The sequence below is a fragment of the Haemaphysalis longicornis genome, unplaced genomic scaffold (assembly GCF_048455015.1).
Source record: "Haemaphysalis longicornis isolate Haplotype H1 unplaced genomic scaffold, Haemaphysalis longicornis Haplotype H1 scaffold_10, whole genome shotgun sequence".
Lineage (NCBI taxonomy): Eukaryota > Metazoa > Arthropoda > Arachnida > Ixodida > Ixodidae > Haemaphysalis > Haemaphysalis longicornis.
In genome coordinates, this window is record NW_027526204.1 from 137,382,237 (window position 1) to 137,400,109 (window position 17,873).

The 17,873-nt window shown below is 50.9% G+C and overlaps 1 protein-coding gene across 4 annotated transcripts in view; it reads left to right on the top strand.

Moving 5' to 3' along the window:
* The window catches only part of Cno (adherens junction formation factor afadin), a 45,938-nt gene that overhangs the window by 16,093 nt on the left and 11,972 nt on the right, over positions 1-17,873 (top strand). For all 4 annotated transcript variants that reach the window (XM_077690920.1, XM_077690921.1, XM_077690922.1 and 1 more), the window contains 10 exons: positions 5,273-6,084; positions 6,325-6,552; positions 6,650-6,969; positions 7,237-7,466; positions 9,566-9,666; positions 10,379-10,524; positions 11,224-11,515; positions 12,940-13,070; positions 14,033-14,096; positions 17,291-17,470. In XM_077690920.1, coding sequence (XP_077547046.1) covers positions 5,273-6,084; positions 6,325-6,552; positions 6,650-6,969; positions 7,237-7,466; positions 9,566-9,666; positions 10,379-10,524; positions 11,224-11,515; positions 12,940-13,070; positions 14,033-14,096; positions 17,291-17,470 — 2,504 coding nt within the window. The remainder of the gene's footprint in view (positions 1-5,272; positions 6,085-6,324; positions 6,553-6,649; positions 6,970-7,236; positions 7,467-9,565; positions 9,667-10,378; positions 10,525-11,223; positions 11,516-12,939; positions 13,071-14,032; positions 14,097-17,290; positions 17,471-17,873) is intronic.

The window sequence follows — 17,873 nt, forward strand, 5'->3', positions numbered from 1 at the left end:
ATAAAAGCTGCCCACAATCTTTGGAGTGTGCTTTCATAATGTAAACAAACATGATAAACGTTTTCTCGGAACATTGCTGGCGCTAGGCGGGACAAGGACGACGAATTACACACAACTGGAGTGCACACTACCAACTGATTTATTAATCACAACAAACACAACTTATAAAGGAAAAATTCAGATGACGTGAAAGGTGGAGTTAAGGGGGGACGTGGCTTTCAAAATCAACTTTTTTATTTCTTTGTGGATTTTGATGAAAATTGGCACAGCAACTGGAAATGCTTCTGTGATAACACCATAAAAATTTGAAGTTAATATTTTGATAACTTTTTTATGTATGAAATTTTCTTTCTGTTCCGCTTGTACCGAGCTTGAGCGGCTTATAAAACACGATAGAAAACTTGTTCGAAGTGCTTTGCATTCCCAAATGAATGGATGAGGTCGTGACAGTTTTAGAATTTTTTTTTTACAACACAATGTTTTTTAGTTTTCATTTTTTTAGAGGTTAATGTGCAACAGGCATGTCAACTGTGAACGATTATTTGAATAAAAAAATCACAAAAAACAAATCTGGAAAACTAAAAGTGTCACGACCTGAACAGTTCATCAAGGAATGTAATGCAAGAAACGGAATCAAAATAGACCCAGCGGCCACGAAGAAATCCCTGGGACAAGCGACACAGGTGGCAAAAAAACTGTTTTGAGAAAACGGCTTCCGAAGTTGCAACATAGGTTTCACATATCAAAAGTCGTCACGGTTGTAGCCTTTCATGTCCTTTTGAACATGGGGCTTCTGGAAGGCCTTGCCTTGAAATTGGAGTGCCTTTTCAGCCTTTCTCTTTCCAGAAAACATCATTTTCAGCTCCTCCGTGAAGAGTACATACCCCCCTTTGCAAACCAAACGGAGGGGAGATGGGTTTCAATGGGCTTTCAATGCAAAGTAGGTTAGTTGGTTGGCTGTATCGCACTGGACAACCTCCTTTTGCAGTGTTGTCACCTTGGCAACAAGTTAAGCATTTTTTTAACTTAAATTTGAACATTTTTGGTTTTTTTTTTATGTTTGATCTTGCCTGGCACAGCAACTTAGTACTCATAGTGCAGGTGTTCATTGCCAAAAGTTTGCATACCACAAGGTTGAAAATGAGCTACTTTGAAGCTTGGTAGAGTATTCTGCATAACTCCAAACTTCAATGCAAGAGCATATTTTTTTTACTACTTTTGACATTCAAGGCATCCAATATTTCTCGCAGCACAGCCAGTATGCCCTGAGCAATGGTATCAATAATTTCCCTAAAAAAATCACTGTTAAATGCTGCCACATTAACGTACATTTTTAACGCAGAGAGCATATTTTTATTCCTATATTACTAACTCAAACCTGTTTGCATGAAAATTACAAGTGCACGGGAAACGTTGCGCAAGAAAGGCGATATGGCTCGCGCGCATCGCAGCGCACGCTTACCGCGACATATCGAGCTTTGATTATACCTGATATGGCTGGTCAGGTCGCTTTTAAGATTAAAACTAACGTCGCAGGCATTAATTACAACTACTGGCGTTCAATCGTAACCGCGGTTGCCCAGTCATGTGATGCTCCAATGCGCGTCGGCTATGCCGTGCGCGCCGCAGCGTTTGACGCGTCGACCGTTTCTTTCTCAAGGCTAGCGAGCCCACAGTCAAAACACAGCAATAACTAAGCGTGTAAACATCGCAAATCCGACTAAAAGTTCACTTCACGAACCGCTATCGCAAGCGTGCACCCCGCGTCACCCTCCGGGGTCTGGCGACGGTAGAGTCACGCGCACCACGAAGCGTTCGATGACCTCCTCCTTTCGAGCCACACAACTTCCCGTAATCTGGCTCGTTATCTCCGGCATTCCCACCGCGATAACGTCCGTGTTGAATACCATAGATTGAACAGAAACTCGGCCGAGCGAAGCGGCGAAAATGAACTCAAACCGCTCGCTACGCAGCTCAGGCGGCCGCCATCTTGCGTTGCGCCCGGGCCGTGACACCCAATCAGGAGGGCGTTGTTCTGCGCACCGACCGGAGGACCAATAGCGCTTCAGCATCTATTTCTAGCTTCGTTTGTCCGTCGTTTCTTCTCTGCCGTTTGTGCGTTTGTGAATGAACGAAGATAAAAGAGACGAGCGGAACCGGAAAGACGATCGCTCGGCCGATCTAACCATATCAAAATGGCCGCTCCCGGTGGCACCGTTGCGGAGATAGAGCGCTCCAAAAATTGCCGTTTTTTCGCCCTTTTGCGCTGATAGTTTGTCACCGCGCCGGACAAAAGTATTTTTTTATGCCACTTTGCGACGCTTTTCAGCCTAAAAACTTTGCACACGCATAGATTAGGAAACATAGAAGCCGAATATGTGGGTTTCAAAAAAACGATGTTTTGGTCATTTTTCCGAAGTTGAAAGCCGCGTCCCCCCTTAAGACCTGTCATGCATGCTGAAGCTATTTATATTCCTGTAAAGATAGTTGATTGGATAGAATTAATCTAATTATGCCAAGTACAGTTTTCTGAAAACTTAATGACCTCTAATTATTACTCATAACATTTATTTGAGGCAAAATGAGCCAATTAAAATAGCTTCAGCATGCAGTTCATTTTATCCCGAATTCAAAGGTATAACACTTGTAGAAATCCTTTGAAAAAAACTACCTCAAAACCCCTGTAAGGCTAGGCACATATGCAAAAAAAGGGAAGCAGAGAAAATCGCAGTTGAAGTTTTACTACAAGTGACAGTTTTATCTATTGAGCATATGAAAAAAAGAAAGGTTCTAGAATGTAGCTCGCAGTTCGCTCAACACGAGCATATCAAGTTTGCTGAAATCAGTTGGTGGGAAAATTATGAAATCCTCTGTCTACAGATGGCACCTCGCAGAAAAACTGAACAAAAACGAAGCCAGAACGTTGCTTCAATTTTTATGCTGTTGGCATCGCGCCGTCTCTCTTTGGCGACTAGGGCTGAGGTGCCGAGCGTGCACCACAGTTGTAAACGCTATTTTGTTATGTTACTGCTTCATTTTTAGCAATCAAATCGGATTTGCATCGCGTGAAGTGAGTTGCAGCGAAGGGGCTGGTAACGGAATGCCCGCCACTGTTCTGTAACGTGCATGCGCTTGGCTAGGTGGGATAACCACGTTTTCGGTTTAATCTACTCGTATATCACGTCACCAACGCACATTGTGCGCAGTGCGAACATTTATAATTCTCAAATCGCTCATCTATATGGTAACCTGCCGACGAGGAAGCGTGCGCCGGAGTGCGGGCCGAACCGCCGCAGCATCGTTGATAACAGAATGAACACACTTCCCTTGCGACGTCGGCATGCGGCATCCTCCTCTTTATCATTTCTTTTCTTTCTATTTGCTGCTGATCGAAAGATAGACGCACCTTAGTGCCCCCGCAGGCGTAATCATATCGCTACGCTATCGTCTCGGCAGCCCACGCGGGCGCTAAGCCTACCTCCGTCTCGGCGCCGTTCTCGCGATAAGTCGTCGTCACAGGAGCAGAAAATCGTATTTCAGGCGCTTTTAATAATGCCTGTTCTTCCTTTCGGTTATCGATAGACATCTTTACTTTATTTTTACGCCATGCGGGGCTTTTGCCGGTCCTCGCATAGACGAATACATGAGCCGTTGCCCTGTGATGAGAGTGCCGAGCAGACGACCCACGGCGCCCAGCCAATGAGGTTGCGCCCTGCGGTCACGTGCAGTCAGTAACCAATTAGGCGGCGTGATCCGTCTCTTTTCTACCCCGGTTTTACTTGCAACCAACGGATGAAACGGAGTGGTTCTGGCGGGGAATTGAAAACGAAAAGACGCGCTTTCGAATGAGACCAAGATGGACGCCGTGGCGCATGTAGAACCCGAGGGGCGAGTCGTCGAAAAAATGCTATTTTCGCGTCGAATCTTGGCCGATTTTAGCGGGCGTCGGTGCTATAAATTGATATTATGGCTCAAATACGTACTCCTGGGTCTGGATATTTTGCTAACCGGTAGAAAAATAGCTCTACTTTCCGAAAACGGCGATTTCTAAAAATCGGTTTTTTGGCCAAATTTCGGGATTCCAAGACCCGCGTCTCCCCTTAATCAATCTCGCTGAAAATGAATACAATATTTGTCATGCGCATGCGTTTGCCTACGAACTGTCAAGTAGTGCCATCTCAGTTGTCGACAGTGCAATCGATGGCGAACTGATAGTCTTTTTCTTTTCGGATGGCGTAAGCTTCCCATATCTCGCTGGTGATCGTTTCTGAAGATTCAAAGAGGATCGTAGTGCTTTCCAATTTCGCAGAGCACCCATGTCTGGTGCAGTGGGCAGCCAAGTGCCCTGGGGCTGAGACTTGCTTGCACATATTTTTGTGTTCTCTGAGTTGTTCGTTAACGCAGCGTCCAGTTTGGCCAATGTGAGCCTTCTTGCATGACAAAGGTATCCTATAGACAACCCCCGAGCAGCATGCGACAAACTTACTCATGTGCTTAATGCCACATCCTGTTTGTTTAGCATGCTGCTCGGGGGTTGTCTATAGGATAACTTTGTCATGCAAGAAGGCTTACATTGGCCAAACTGGACGCTGCGTTAACGAACGACTCAGAGAACACAAAAATATGTGCAAGCAAGTCTCAGCCCCAGGGCACTTGGCTGCCCACTGCACCAGACATGGGTGCTCTGCGAAATCGGAAAGCACTACGATCCTCTTTGAATCTTCAGAAACGATCACCAGCGAGATATGGGAAGCTTACGCCATCCGAAAAGAAAAAGACTATCAGTTCGCCATCGATTGCACTGTCGACAACTGAGATGGCACTACTTGACAGTTCGTAGGCAAGCGCATGCGCATGACAAATATTGTATTCATTTTCAGCAAGATTGATCAACTCCACCTTTCACGTCATCTGAATTTTTCCTTTATAAGTTGTGTTTGTTGTGATTAATAAATCAGTTGGTAGTGTGCGCTCCAGTTGTGTGTAATTCGTCGTCCTTGTCCCGCCTAGCGCCAGCAATGTTCCGAGTAAGAAACCAACTAGCCCCATTTCAAGCTCTGGTAAACGTTTTCTGCATTGCTCTAAGTTATATGGCTGTTAGGGCTTCTGTCATGATAGGGTCAATGCAGTTTGTGGCAAGATCCTCATTTGCCAGGTAACAAAGGTGTCGAGGTGACTGTGCTGTGTTGTGTGTTCTTGTGAGGTGATCTGTTGCACTGTAGCACATAAGATGACTAGTTCACTTAGTCCCCCTCTTCACCTCTTCACGCAGACGAGGCTCTGTTCCTGGACGCGGTGATCAACCAGCTGGACTGGCTCTCCGTCCAGTTCAAGCTGGTGCCCGCGTACACGCTGTACATGGCCTGCCGGTACCGGGCCTCGACGCACTTCCGTCCCGAGACGAGCCCCTCTGAGCGCGCCCAGCGGCTGACCGCCCTGGCCACCACGGTGGGGGCCCGGGTGCGGGCGGCCGTCGAGCAGCAGCAGGGCCAGGGGGCGGGGCCGCTGGCCTTCTGGCTGGCCAACGCCAGCGAGCTGCTGCACTTCCTGCGCCAGGACCGGCACCTGAGCGCCTACACGCTGGACGCGCAGGACCTGCTGACGGAGGCCCTGCAGCTGGCCTTCCGGCAGCTGGTGGCCGCCCAGCGGCGGGAGCTAGCGCAGGCCCTGCCCCGGGCCTTCCTCAGCCCCCCCGACAACAGCGCGGCCGGGGCCTCGGACGCGCCCGTGGGCGAGCTGCTGGCCGTGCTGGCGAGCAGCATGAGCCTGCTGCGCCGGTGCCGGGTGAACGCGGCCCTGACCATCCAGCTCTTCTCGTGGCTGTTCCACCACGTGAACGCGTGGCTGCTCAACAGCCTGCTGCTGCACGGCCGGCCGGCCCCCTGCCGGCCCACGGGGGCCCTGCTCAAGCGGCGGCTGGCCCACCTGGTGGCCTGGGCCGAGCAGCAGGGCCTGGAGCTGGCCGCCGACTGCCACCTGGCCCGGCTCATCCAGGCGGCCCACCTGCTGCAGGCGCCCAAGGCCCACCCGCAGCACGACCTGCCCCCGCTCGCCGATGCCTGCTTCAAGCTCAACTCCCTCCAGGTGCGTGTGCAGGCACTGGTACGAGGTTGCTGGGTGGAGAGCAACGTCGGATGGTGCTCAGACAGTGCACACACGGGACAGAGAACGAAAGGCACACCCTGTCGTGCTGGGGTGCTCTTTGCGTGCCGCTTAATTTTTCCTTCGTTCCTCTCCAGCCGTGCACAGTTCTCCTGCGTGCATTTTCTGGCCCCCTGTGCTGCTGCTGCTGCTGCTGCTGCTGTATCGTCACACCCTGCGCAGGTGCGGCACCTGCTGGAGCACTTCCAGCCGCTGGGGCCCGGGGACCAGGTGGCCCCGGGGCTGGTGGAGGCCCTGGTGCGTGAGGCCCGCCAGGGGGAGGACGCCCGGCTCGCCCAGGAGGGGCGGCCCCTGCAGCTGGCCGAGGAGCCCCAGCTGGCGCTGCCCTTCCTGCTGCCCGAGGACGGCTACTCGTGCGAGACCCTGCGCGGGGTGCCCCCCGGGCTGCAGGTGCGCAGAGAGGAAGAGGAGGACTCTTTCCGAGTGCTGCACTGTGTGGGGGGTCCATTTGGTGGCCGACCCTGAGCTCCCCCTCTCCCTCTGGCAGGAGTTCCTGCAGCCCCTGTGCCTGGCGGGCCTGTGCCGGCTGACGCTGCAGCCCACCTCCCTGGGCCACTGGACCATCTACATGTGCGACCAGGACGTGCTGGGGGCGCCCCCGCGCCTGGTCACCCTCACCCTCAAGAAGAGCCCCTCGGGCATGGGGCTCAGCATCGTGGCCGCCCGGGGCTCCAACCAGGACAGGCTGGGCATCTATGTCAAGAGCGTCGTGCGCGGGGGCGCCGCCGACCTGGACGGCCGCCTCCAGGCCGGCGACCAGCTCCTCCGCGTCGACGGCCACTCCCTGGTCGGCGTCTCGCAGGAGAAGTGAGCCGCTTGCTTTCGTTCAGTCAGTGGTTTGGTGGCAACTTTGTGTAAATTATTAGTTCTGCTTACATGCTTGCCCCACCTCTTTCCACCGTCTCCCTTCTCCTTTTCTGCAAGCTTTTCCATTGGCCTGTTAGCTGTACAGGGTTGTTGCCCCTCCTCCTCCTTGTGGGGATGCTTGCTGTGCCAAGTGATCGGAATGAGATACCTTGCAGTGCACATGCCTCGACTGAGCTGCCCCTTCCCTCTCCCCCCAACGACAAACAGGGCGGCGGAGCTGATGACGCGCACGGGCCCCGTGGTGCAGCTGGAGGTGGCCAAGCAGGGGGCCATCCACCAGGGGCTGGCCTCTCTGCTCTGCCAGCCCTCGCCCCTGCTCCTGCAGCGGGGCGGAGGCCGGCTGAGCGAGCGCGACATCCCCGGCCGCCTGGCCCACGACGAGCCCCCGCCCCCGCTGCGCAGCATCCAGGGCAGCAAGAGCGTACCCGCCCTCAACTGTGAGTGCCGCCTTGGATGGGAGGGAAGGGTCCGGTCTGGCTCCAAGGCTGTGCAAAGTCGGCAGGTCACAGCACGACTGCCACGACAGCCCAATCCTTGCCACTTGTGACACTTGAGTGAAAGTCCCTGAAATACTTATGCACGGCAACCCTAGCCCTCTCCTGAAACATACCCTTGCAAGACGGGTATGTCACTGACCTAGTCACTGACCTAGTCAAAAATAAAAATGACATTTCAAGAACACCACAGCTCTTGTTCACAATAAAAGCAGTCACTGGACGGCGCAAAGGGAAATATTTAAATTTGCGCTTTCCAATTGTTGGGAACAAGGCAGCTGTAGTGCTCCTGAAATATTTTTATTTTTGACTTGGCATTTCATCTCTTATATGATGTTACCAGACCAAAGAGTATGCTGGCCAACTATCGGCGTCACAAACATACTCTTCAAAAACCAGAGTTACATCCCTAGTGGGATTGAACAAAAATATGCACACCATCAGCAACAACCTATGGAAAATTGAGCTTGGAGTGGCCTGTTTTGTGTTAGTTACACCTGCTCTAGCTACTGCAACAATGCCATCGGAGACAGCAATCTCCTTCCGCTTCCATGATACGCTGTGCCACGCTCTGTGTCAAGGCCAGCTTGTTTGCAGTCCTCATGGAAGCGTCCAAGCAAACTTTCAGTCTAAGCTGCAGCACGTCGTGCTGATTTTGACCTAAGAACATTTCACCCGGCATCAAGAGTTTTCCTTGAAGCACCCTTCTTCCTGTGTGAAGGGTTCGCGAATGTTATTCGTGGACTTGTTGAAGTCTGTGAGTAACACTAGACTGTGAGCAGGGCTGCCAATAAGCACGTTTGTTCAAGCAAGCTGAGCCAGGTGAGCTGGCCTTCTGTGAGCGAGCTGCCCTTTCAAAGCAGGTCCACATTCAGCTGCCCGAAACAGGAGACATACAAGCCAGCCTTAGCCAGGCCAGGTGTTGTTGTAGCCCATGTTCCACACTGGCCGCCGCCCCAAGCAGTGGGGCTGTTGTCGGGGGGGTGTTATGTCTGGAAGCTACCCCTCAAACCAGAACATGAAATTGTTTTCCAGAGTTTGTGTGGCTTGGTTTCCACGTATAAGGAATGATTAGACAGTGAAGAGCTAGCTATGCTGCACAAAGCTCCTTCAGTTCCAGAGTATCCAGGGAGGGCGAGGGTGCCGTGATGAAACGATGTCCTGAGTCTGGGGTAGAAAGTGATGCGTGTGGCTTTCTCGGAAGGGGGTGCACCATGGCTTTGATCTTATTAGCCAAGAGTAGCTGAGGCCTAAGGTAGCCTCAGGCTGATAAGACAGGAGCCAACAACAGTGCAAAGTATGGGCGTCTAGCTCTCCCATGCAGTGTTGCCATTATTCACTTCCAAAGGAAGGCAGCTACTGTTGGTACAGGTTACTCGCATTTGCACATTCATGCCTACGAAATAAGTGGCAGTTTGGGCTTGCACAGCACACCAAACCTGTTCTCATTTTGACACTCTGCAAGCTTACGTAAAAGCCGGATTTACGTAAAAGTGGCTGTGCAATTTCAGGTGCAAGCAAGCCCGCTACACTGCCAGTTTCATTGCACAATATTGAGTGGCTTCTAGCACCATGGTATGTTCATGCATTTGCATCAGCATAGAGCAAGCCCTACCAGGTCCTGCTCGTTTGCTTCTCTGTGTCGGCCAACACATGGGCATGAAGATCACAGAAGGACGGCAAACGGGGAGAGTGCACAGTTTAGTGATGCTAGGCTTTGTTGCTCTGGCCTTGTCTTTCTTTTTCTTCTTCTTCTTCTTTTTTTTTTTTTTTCCTGTCTTTGTTTGGTGCCAGGCCTTGTGAAGATGGTGTTGTTGCACATGCCAAGTGAAAATGTCATCCATTCCTGGCACACACAACTAACCTCATTTGTCACGGCTCATTTGTCAGGCGAGAGATGCTGTGATCTTTTGCTGCTTGCATAGCTCTGAGCATGTGTAGCGAACAAACTGGGGCCGCATTGACAAGGAGTGCACATGTGTCGTGCTGTATTTGCAGGTATGGCTAACGCAGCGTGTTTGCGTGCCATCTCTTGTGTGCAGGCGGCTCGGCAGCCATGGAAGGGGGCGGCCCACCACACCTGTCTGCTGGGAGCTCCATGACAATGCCATCACGAGGATATCCCCCAGGGCCTTCATACTCGGTAGGCTTGCTCTGCTGACTCTAGCTTCTTTGATTGCTACCGGACTCGGGCTAACCTTACTGCACAGAAAATAAAAGAAAGCTGAGAAGTAGTCGTACAAATCGTGTGTGCCAGCAGAGCACCTGCTTTTCGAGATGGGCAGAGCTCAAACTGACTCTTGTGTCGAGTCAATTTTAGGGCAATTAGAAAAAGATGGGATGGGGAGAGGGGTTATAGTGAAAGAGCAAGTGTTCATCTCTCTTATTTTTCAGGTGTAGACGAGTAGAAACAATGCGCCATGATGTGGGCGTGGGTGCTTTAGAGCTCTGACGATGAGTATTAATGGCAGCAAATTTTTTAAAACTGGTGAGCATTGAGCACACATTGGTGCGGTCATTTAGGTGGCTGCCATCTGAATCTTCCAATGCGAGGCCTTGTTGTTTGAACGCAGTAGTATCTGAAACAACAAATGGAACACGAGCGAGAATACGGAGACACGGTGCTGACTCTTAACAAATTTATTCCACCAAACATGCTGTGTCTGCGTCCCCTTTCTCGTGTTTCATATTATTTAAGTATCCTGTTTGACAGCGTTCCGCTGAGAATGGGAAGCAGAGGAGAGCCAGGCTTGTGGGTGACTTTTTCCTGCCATTCAAGGCCCTTGTGTTGAGTGACTGCGTAAAAGGCCAGTGGGTGCAGCCGTTCTTGCTCACAATTGCGTGCTGACTCGCAGCCGAGGCAGGCAGCTATGGAGGAGCGCCAGTACCAGAACATTGGCCTGTACCAGCAACAGCACCTGCAGCAGCTGCAGCAGCAGCAGCAGCCACACCAGCTGCCACATCAGCAGTCGCAGCAGCTGCCACCACCCACCATGACGAGGTGACAGAGCCTTGTGGAAATTGCCTGCTTTTTACAGAGGTGGACAGTCAGAAAACCTGCAGTCCGTTGCATTTGTGGGCTGAGCGCTAAACTTGTCATGCTGGACTGCCCGGACCTTGGCAGGGCTGGCCGAGCTCCATTTACTGTTGCAGGAGAACTGGGGGTCAGTTCATAATGCCAAGATCAGAAGATGCTGCTATTAGGTGGCAACAGTTGCATGTTTGAACTACCCTTTTGAACTATGGGGTGTCCAGTTAAAACAAACACATTGTTGCATGGATGCCCCACCGAATAAATTAAAGGAGCCAACTCGTTTGGCATGTGAAAAAGTAGCAAAATGTGTGTGATTATGGGACATTTCATTTTCATGTGAACTGTTGCTGTGTAACTTGGCTGCTTGTAACATGCACCTGCCGCGGTGGCTGAGCGGCTAAGGCATTATGCTGCCAAGCCCAAGGATCCTGGCTGCAGGGGCCGTTTTTCTGATGTGGGTGAAAAATGAAAACTCCCGTGAGCAGAAGTTTCTGTTCGCGCTAAAGGTCCCCGGGTGGTGCAAATTAATCTGGAGCCCTCCTGCATTGTGGGCCTCGTAGCGCAGGTGTAGCGTCAGCACACTAAACACCCGTGCTTAAAGTTAAAAGTGTGCTCCTGTTGGTTGTGGCAAGGGATGACACGGGTGGCCCTGGTGTGCGTGCCCAGGCCCAGCCACGGGTCGCAGCCGCTGCCGTGGAGCCCCGCCTCGCCACCGGGGGCCGGCAGCGTGCCTCCGCGGCCCGAGGCGCGCCCGCTGTCCACCCTGGTGAGCCCCCGGGAGCAGGAGCAGTACGTGAACAGCCTGGGGCCCCTGGCCGTGGGGCACCACCCGGGCATGACGACGACAGCGCAGCAGCCGGCCGAGCCGGTGGCCCACTGGAGCCCCCACCCGCCGGACCTGAGGGCGCAGAGGGACCTGCTCCGGCAGGAGGCCAAGATGGAGGAGATGAAGGAGGAGGCGAGTGATGCGCAACACTTGCAGAGCGCACCCGTGTGCCTGCAAGGGGCATCGGGCACGCATCAGTTCCACATTCTGCCAAGACTGCTGTGCAAGACGAGAGGCGACTTTTGTGGGCATTTGGGGGGGGGATCCATCTACTGCAAAATACCGAGCAAGCACCCCCCCTCGACATGGGGTGGGGATAGCTCATGGAATTTTGGGGAGGGGGCCCTTGTTCAGAACTGCCCCGGAATTCAAAATTGTTACCCCCCCCTCTACCAGAAAAAGAAAAAAAAAATAATGCAGTGCGTTGGAGAACGCAACCTCTTGGCACAGCCAGTGTTAGCGATGCACACAGTATTCCCGCCAACCACAATATTGGTCCTGTTAATTGGATAATCCATTCTAACCCTCGTCTGGTCATTATTTGAGATATTGAACTAGGTGTACTCATGGCGTGTTCTAAGGCTGTTCCCAGTGGAGTGAACAGCCTCCAAGAAATATTCAGGTCTCTGCTAGCTTTCCCTGATGGCATGGCACATTTATAACACCGATCAGCTGTTTGTATTGCATTGATGTACTGGCTCAATGCAGAAGAATTGCCGAGCTTAAGGTGTGCTATCTTAACAGCTTCTTCTCCGTTACACACAGCCACACCCTAAAAATTTCCCAAAAAACGTCATCCAGTTCTTCGCTGACCAGCCTAAGCTTGGCATTGCTAAAGTTTTTCTGCAGCAAACTCTCATACTTTTGGTCCCACTTGCATATCCTCTTCAATCTCTACCGAATCGCAAGTGCATTTTTTTAAACCCCCACTGCCCCTTCCAGCGTGGCGATGCTATTTTACAATTTCAGTTTTCTCCTCAATGTAAACGAATACGTGTCACGAACCACAGTGAAAGTCACAAGCACATTTGGCTCTGTTAGACGTCATTAACAAAATGGTGAGCTTTGACAGAATTTCTTGGATTCGATTTTGGATTAGTCGTTGCTGTTTTTTGGTTTCAGTAGTTCAGGTTACCAGAGAGCTGCGGGGAGCGGGGAAGCTTGTTCAGTAGTACGCAAAAACTCTTGAAATACCCAGATTATGGGTGGGGCACTTGATCGGTATTTTACGGTATGTTTTGGTTTATGTTGTAGCTGCGGCTGCGTGGAGTCCTTCGTGTTGTCGAATTGCCGTGTGTCAGTCAGTCGGGGGGTGTTTGATCCGTTGTTGTCATTCCTACATTTTTCCCTGCTCTTCTTTTCCTATTGTAGAGATCTCTCTTCTTTACTTGTTTCTTTTGTGCACCACATTAAAGGCTTCATGCTGTTTGTGGACACTTATCAAATAAATAAATAAATAAATGTGAATAAACGGGTTCAGTCTGCATTGCAGCTTCAGTCCCCAAACTGGCTGGCAGTCGTGGTAACCGTGGCACCGTCATTTATTTGCCTTCCAGGTGCGACGTCGCGAAGAGCGGGACCACCACCAGGCTGTGATCACCAAGCCTCCGGCCAGCAAGCACCCGCAGGGCATGAACGTCCGGTCACCCCCACCTGTGGAGACCAGCAACGGCCACACCAACAACAGGCAGGTTCCGCCCTACTGGTGTGCACTGGGTTGGTCTCGGTCAGCGGTGGGCAGTCCCTCTCTTTACATAATGCATCTACCCCCCATCCCCCATTTTTAACATCTCAGAACTTCTGATAGCACACCTTACATTAAGGTTGTAGCATGCAGTGCTCTGTCACAAAGTCAATGTTTCGGCAGAGTCCGTCTGGTGAAACTTTGTGTGCCATTCAATTCTGGGCATGTCTGGGCCAAGAACTGGGTCGAAATCCCAAGGGGAAGTGAAATAATTATTTAAAAAATCTTCGCCCCGGCGGGCGCTCGTAGAAATTGAGGCACTTACTGCTGGCAGCTCCCACTTCACTTTGCTGTTGCACCTTCTGTGCTGTCGAAGCTAGCAGCCTGTGGGAACCAGCTGATGCTTGACCTGGTCTGTTGAGAAGAGGCAATACAAAGCAAAAAAGCGGCGGCCGCACATTAGTAGTAAACTTGTGCTTCCCTGCAAGTAATCCTTTTTCCAGTTTCGTTTGTGTTGGCGAAATTTAGTGGCTTTGTCGAGAGCGCTATCAAGATGGTTCCATCCTGCCACGTTTTAGTGTCGGGGTCTTTGTTAGTGTGTGGAAGGGGACATTTTCCCCAGCCACCAGATTACTGTGTGCAAATAATCAGTCGTTGACCGCAATGCAGTATTGAGGCCCCTCACTCGTACCTTCATTTCCAGTAGATGTTACGGCTTCTTTCTACGCTTTTGGTTTACTTGGGTTACCCCACATGGTAGCATTTCTCCTCGCTGCCAGTGAAAAGTAAAGTGTTCCATTGCATGGCTGTACAGGAAGGTTGTGTCATTACAGTAGGTTGCAATTGGAGGTGCAGCACTGTGGAGCTTGGGCAATCAAAGAGGTGCTGCCGGGATGCCTCACCTCTTCTGTCGAGTATGTTGTGATGCGAAGTTGACCCCTCGTGTCCACCTGGCCTGTGTGCAGGATACCCCGCGATGTGTCCCAAGTGGCCAGTCCTTCCCCATGGGAGCGAGAGGAGAAAGAAATGGTGAGACCTGGTCCCCTTTGTGTTTTCTTTGCGTGAGCAAGATGCCCCATAAGACATTTGTGCACCCAAAATACCATACTTACTCAAATCTAGCATGCCCTCTATTCCAACACACACCCTATTTTTGCGACCAGAAAATAGAAAAAACATGGAAGTTCTCTTCACAAGTGGTTTATGGACACAAGAACTTTATTTATTGTCATGCTAGGGCGGCTCTCGTCGCCTTCAAGTCGCAACATACTCTAGCCAAACTATGCGCAGGAACCACCCTTCCAAACTTAGGTCGCAAAAGTATAAAAAAAATTAAAGCAGTTCCACTCAATGTGAAAGCTGTTGGAAGTGCAGAGCGATGGCGGGAAAGACGGGCTGTTTGCAGGTTGCATTTATAGGCCTATCCCACCAACGCCACCTGTATAACCTTGCCTGTCACTGGCGGCGTCGCTCCTACCCTCCCACCAAGAGGGGCTGTGGCACCCTCTCTTGACTAGTTTCAGTATCAGTCTGCCATTGATACCAAAAGCAGTCAAGGGAGGGCGCTGCAGCCCCTGAAAAGGCCTGTAAAGAGACACTGGATTGAGTTCTCCTTAAGTTGAGGTACCTAGCAACGGGGCAGCACAAAGATCCCCCTCAACACTTTACATATGAGTAACGTTTGCCTCTGTGGTGCAACGGGATAGACAGCTTCACAATGCGAGGGGCCCAGGTTCGATCGTGACCAGGGGAAGTGGTTTTCTTTTCGAAGCCTTTGTGGGTGCGTGAAGTTGCGACCCCAAATGAGCTGCGGCAACAAGCCGGGCCCCTCAAGTGCTCTGCACTTAAAAAATGCCCAGCGAGAGGCTGTCACAGAGTGGCAATCCTCTGCAGAAGGTAGCACACTGCGCGGCACTACGTACGTACGTTCACTGCTATTTCTCTTTCGTTGGGGTGAAGTACAGAATAGCGTGGGCTTGCTATCTTGAGCTCTTAAGGGGGGACACTGGTCTTGAGGACATTTTTGTTATTTTTTAATCTATGTGCTTGAGATTTACACATTGAGTGTATTTCAACATCCTGAGCACAAATATACAGTCAGTTTTCGTCTATGGGGTGTAAGTTTAGAGTTGTGCAACATGTTATGTCACTCCGTTTCGGGCAATTTTATCACTATGTACCTATGAAATACTGAAATAGCTTTTATCCCTTTGTGCTCTAGAAGGACCAGGGAGTGCAACTATACCACAGCAGTAATTTTAGCATGGTTTCTGCAAACGCTGTAAAATTCGTTAATGTCAGGTCATCAATTTACAATGTTTTTGTAAAGCTAACTGCATAAAATCTTGTGCCAGCAAAAAGACATTCTGTATTTTTGTTGTTTTATTGCGCTATTCAGTTCATAAGCTTTCAAATGCAGCAAAAATGATTTAAATCGAACCAGTACATCCCAAGATATTGTACCCGACAGCTGACCATGTGGGGAAAAAAATTGGTTCTGAGAAAACAGGGCACAAAGTTTGCAAACATAGGCAAAAATGGTCATTTAGGCGACTTCAAGGGGCGACAGCTTTGTGAATACTTGTGATACAGCTATGATATTTTGCAGGTACATTCTTTGGGACCTGTAGACTGCAAATAAAATTAATACAGAAAATTGATTTTTTTTGCCAAATTTTCGGTCCTCAAGACCAGTGTCTCCCCTTAATCTAAATAAAGGTGCTTGCTATCTGCTAGTGTGTGCATTTTTTTTTAAATTTATTTATTTGTTTATTTTTCTGTGCACAAGAAGCGCTCACAAGGCCTGCGAAGCCCCTTAACCCAGCTGCACACAACCTTTGCACCTTGCAGATAACATGCCCGCGCCCACTTTTGTGTGCGCGTTCATTGCTGTAGTGTAGAACAAAGGCACCGACATGCAGTAGGTGCCTTTGTTCTGCACGAGGGGATAAATCTTTGATGGATTTCTTTCTGTTGTAGCATTACCGCAGTCCGCGCGATCTTTGGCGCTTTGCCGGCACAAAACGTGCGATTATGGTTGCACTGCGATGTCGATAGCGATACGCAACCGCTAGCACTGTTTTGGCTGGCACTTGATTCTAACACACATGCAATTTTGGGACATGTTTTCCCAGGGAAAAAACGTGTGCGTTAGAATTGAGTAAAGCGCGAAACACATGCACAGCTATGCTATCAGATGCGATGCACGACTGGTCGGAAATATGGCTGCCTCGACTAGTTGTACGTGTAAATTTTAGACACATGCTCTGATGCGTGCGATGCATTGTTGGCATCGCTCTGCCCACTGTTTTCACTCCATGGTTGCTTTCTGTTTAGGCACACTCCGGACGATTTAGATACGTGCAAGAGAAATCCGAGCAGGAAAAGGAAACATTTATCAGCTTGAAGTAAAAATAATAGTGCTATTATGTTATATATATTTAATTTTCTATGTTAGTAAACCGGTGTGGGGATGCTGAGCACCGACAGTTCCACTCGTCCATGCTGTTGTTACCGCTGGCAACATGTGTCTACCAGGAGTCTGTATTTTCGGCAGTGTGCTGCTCCCTTCAAAATACTCATAACTGCCACTAGGGCCTCCTCAAGGCTTTGAAAGAGGCTTAGCGCTTGAACCCGTCGCCTCCTTCTGTCCTTGTCCCTTTCTTGCACTACACAAACTCATGGCTCTGAAAGAAACGTTCACAGTGACGTCATCATGATGACACCTTCGGGCTCTCATGGGCTGCAGCCACGCGACTGCGCAACGACCGTGCGATCGCACCTGGCTTGCCAGTCGCCCATCGTGAGCCTCCTCTGATGACCGTACAATGCCAGAACCGGTCCTAACGATCAGTCGCATGCCAATCGCATGCTCTAGTCGTGCATGTGTCTCGCGCTTAAATATGGTAAATGGAGCGCGATTTCATAAGGGGACTCATCAACTTGCCCGTTAACTTGGTGGCTGTGGTGGCTGCCTTTCTGGTGGTGGGGTAAGGGTGGGTGCTGACACCAGCCTGTGTGCCTCACTGGGGGCTGCTAAGGGAGCCCTGTGCAGTCTGACCAATGTGGTAGTCTCGATGGCCTCCCACAGTGGCTCGCTTCCGTAGGTCATGAGAGAAAGAGCCCACGTTGGGCCCTGTTGCGACCACTGACGGTGGCGTTGCGGAGAAGTGTGCGCCCTCACTAAGCTGCCCTTCTTCTCTGCCCCCTTTCCCACCGCGCAGCGGCGCCTTCAGCGGCTGGAGGAGGTGCGCCAGATGCGGGACGAGGAGCTCCACGAGCTGGAGTCGCTGCCCAGCCGCAGCAGTCGCCAGGAGGAGCGCCTGCGTGCCCTGCGGCTGGAGCGCGAGTTCGAGCGCCGTGCACAGGAGCTCGCCGGGGGGGATGACGACGAGGAGGAGCAGGTGCGGTCACCACAGTGGGTCTGCCTCGGGGCAATGGCGCCATTAAGGGGGGACGCGGCTTTCAACTTCGGAAAAATGACCAAAACATCGTTTTTTTGAAACCCGCATATTCGGCTTCTATGTTTCCTATTCTATGCATCTGCAAAGTTTTTACGCTGAAAAGCGTCGCAAAGTGGCATAAAAAAATACTTTTGTCAGGCGCGGTGACAAACTATCAGAGCAAAAGGCCGAAAAAACGGCAATTTTCGGAGCGCTCTATCTCCGCAACGGTGCCACCGGGCGCGGCCATTTTGATATGGTTAGATCGGCCGAGCGATCGTCTTTCCGGTTCCGCTCGTCTCTTTTATCTTCGTTCATTCACAAACGCACAAACGGCAGAAAAGAAACGACGCACAAACGAAGC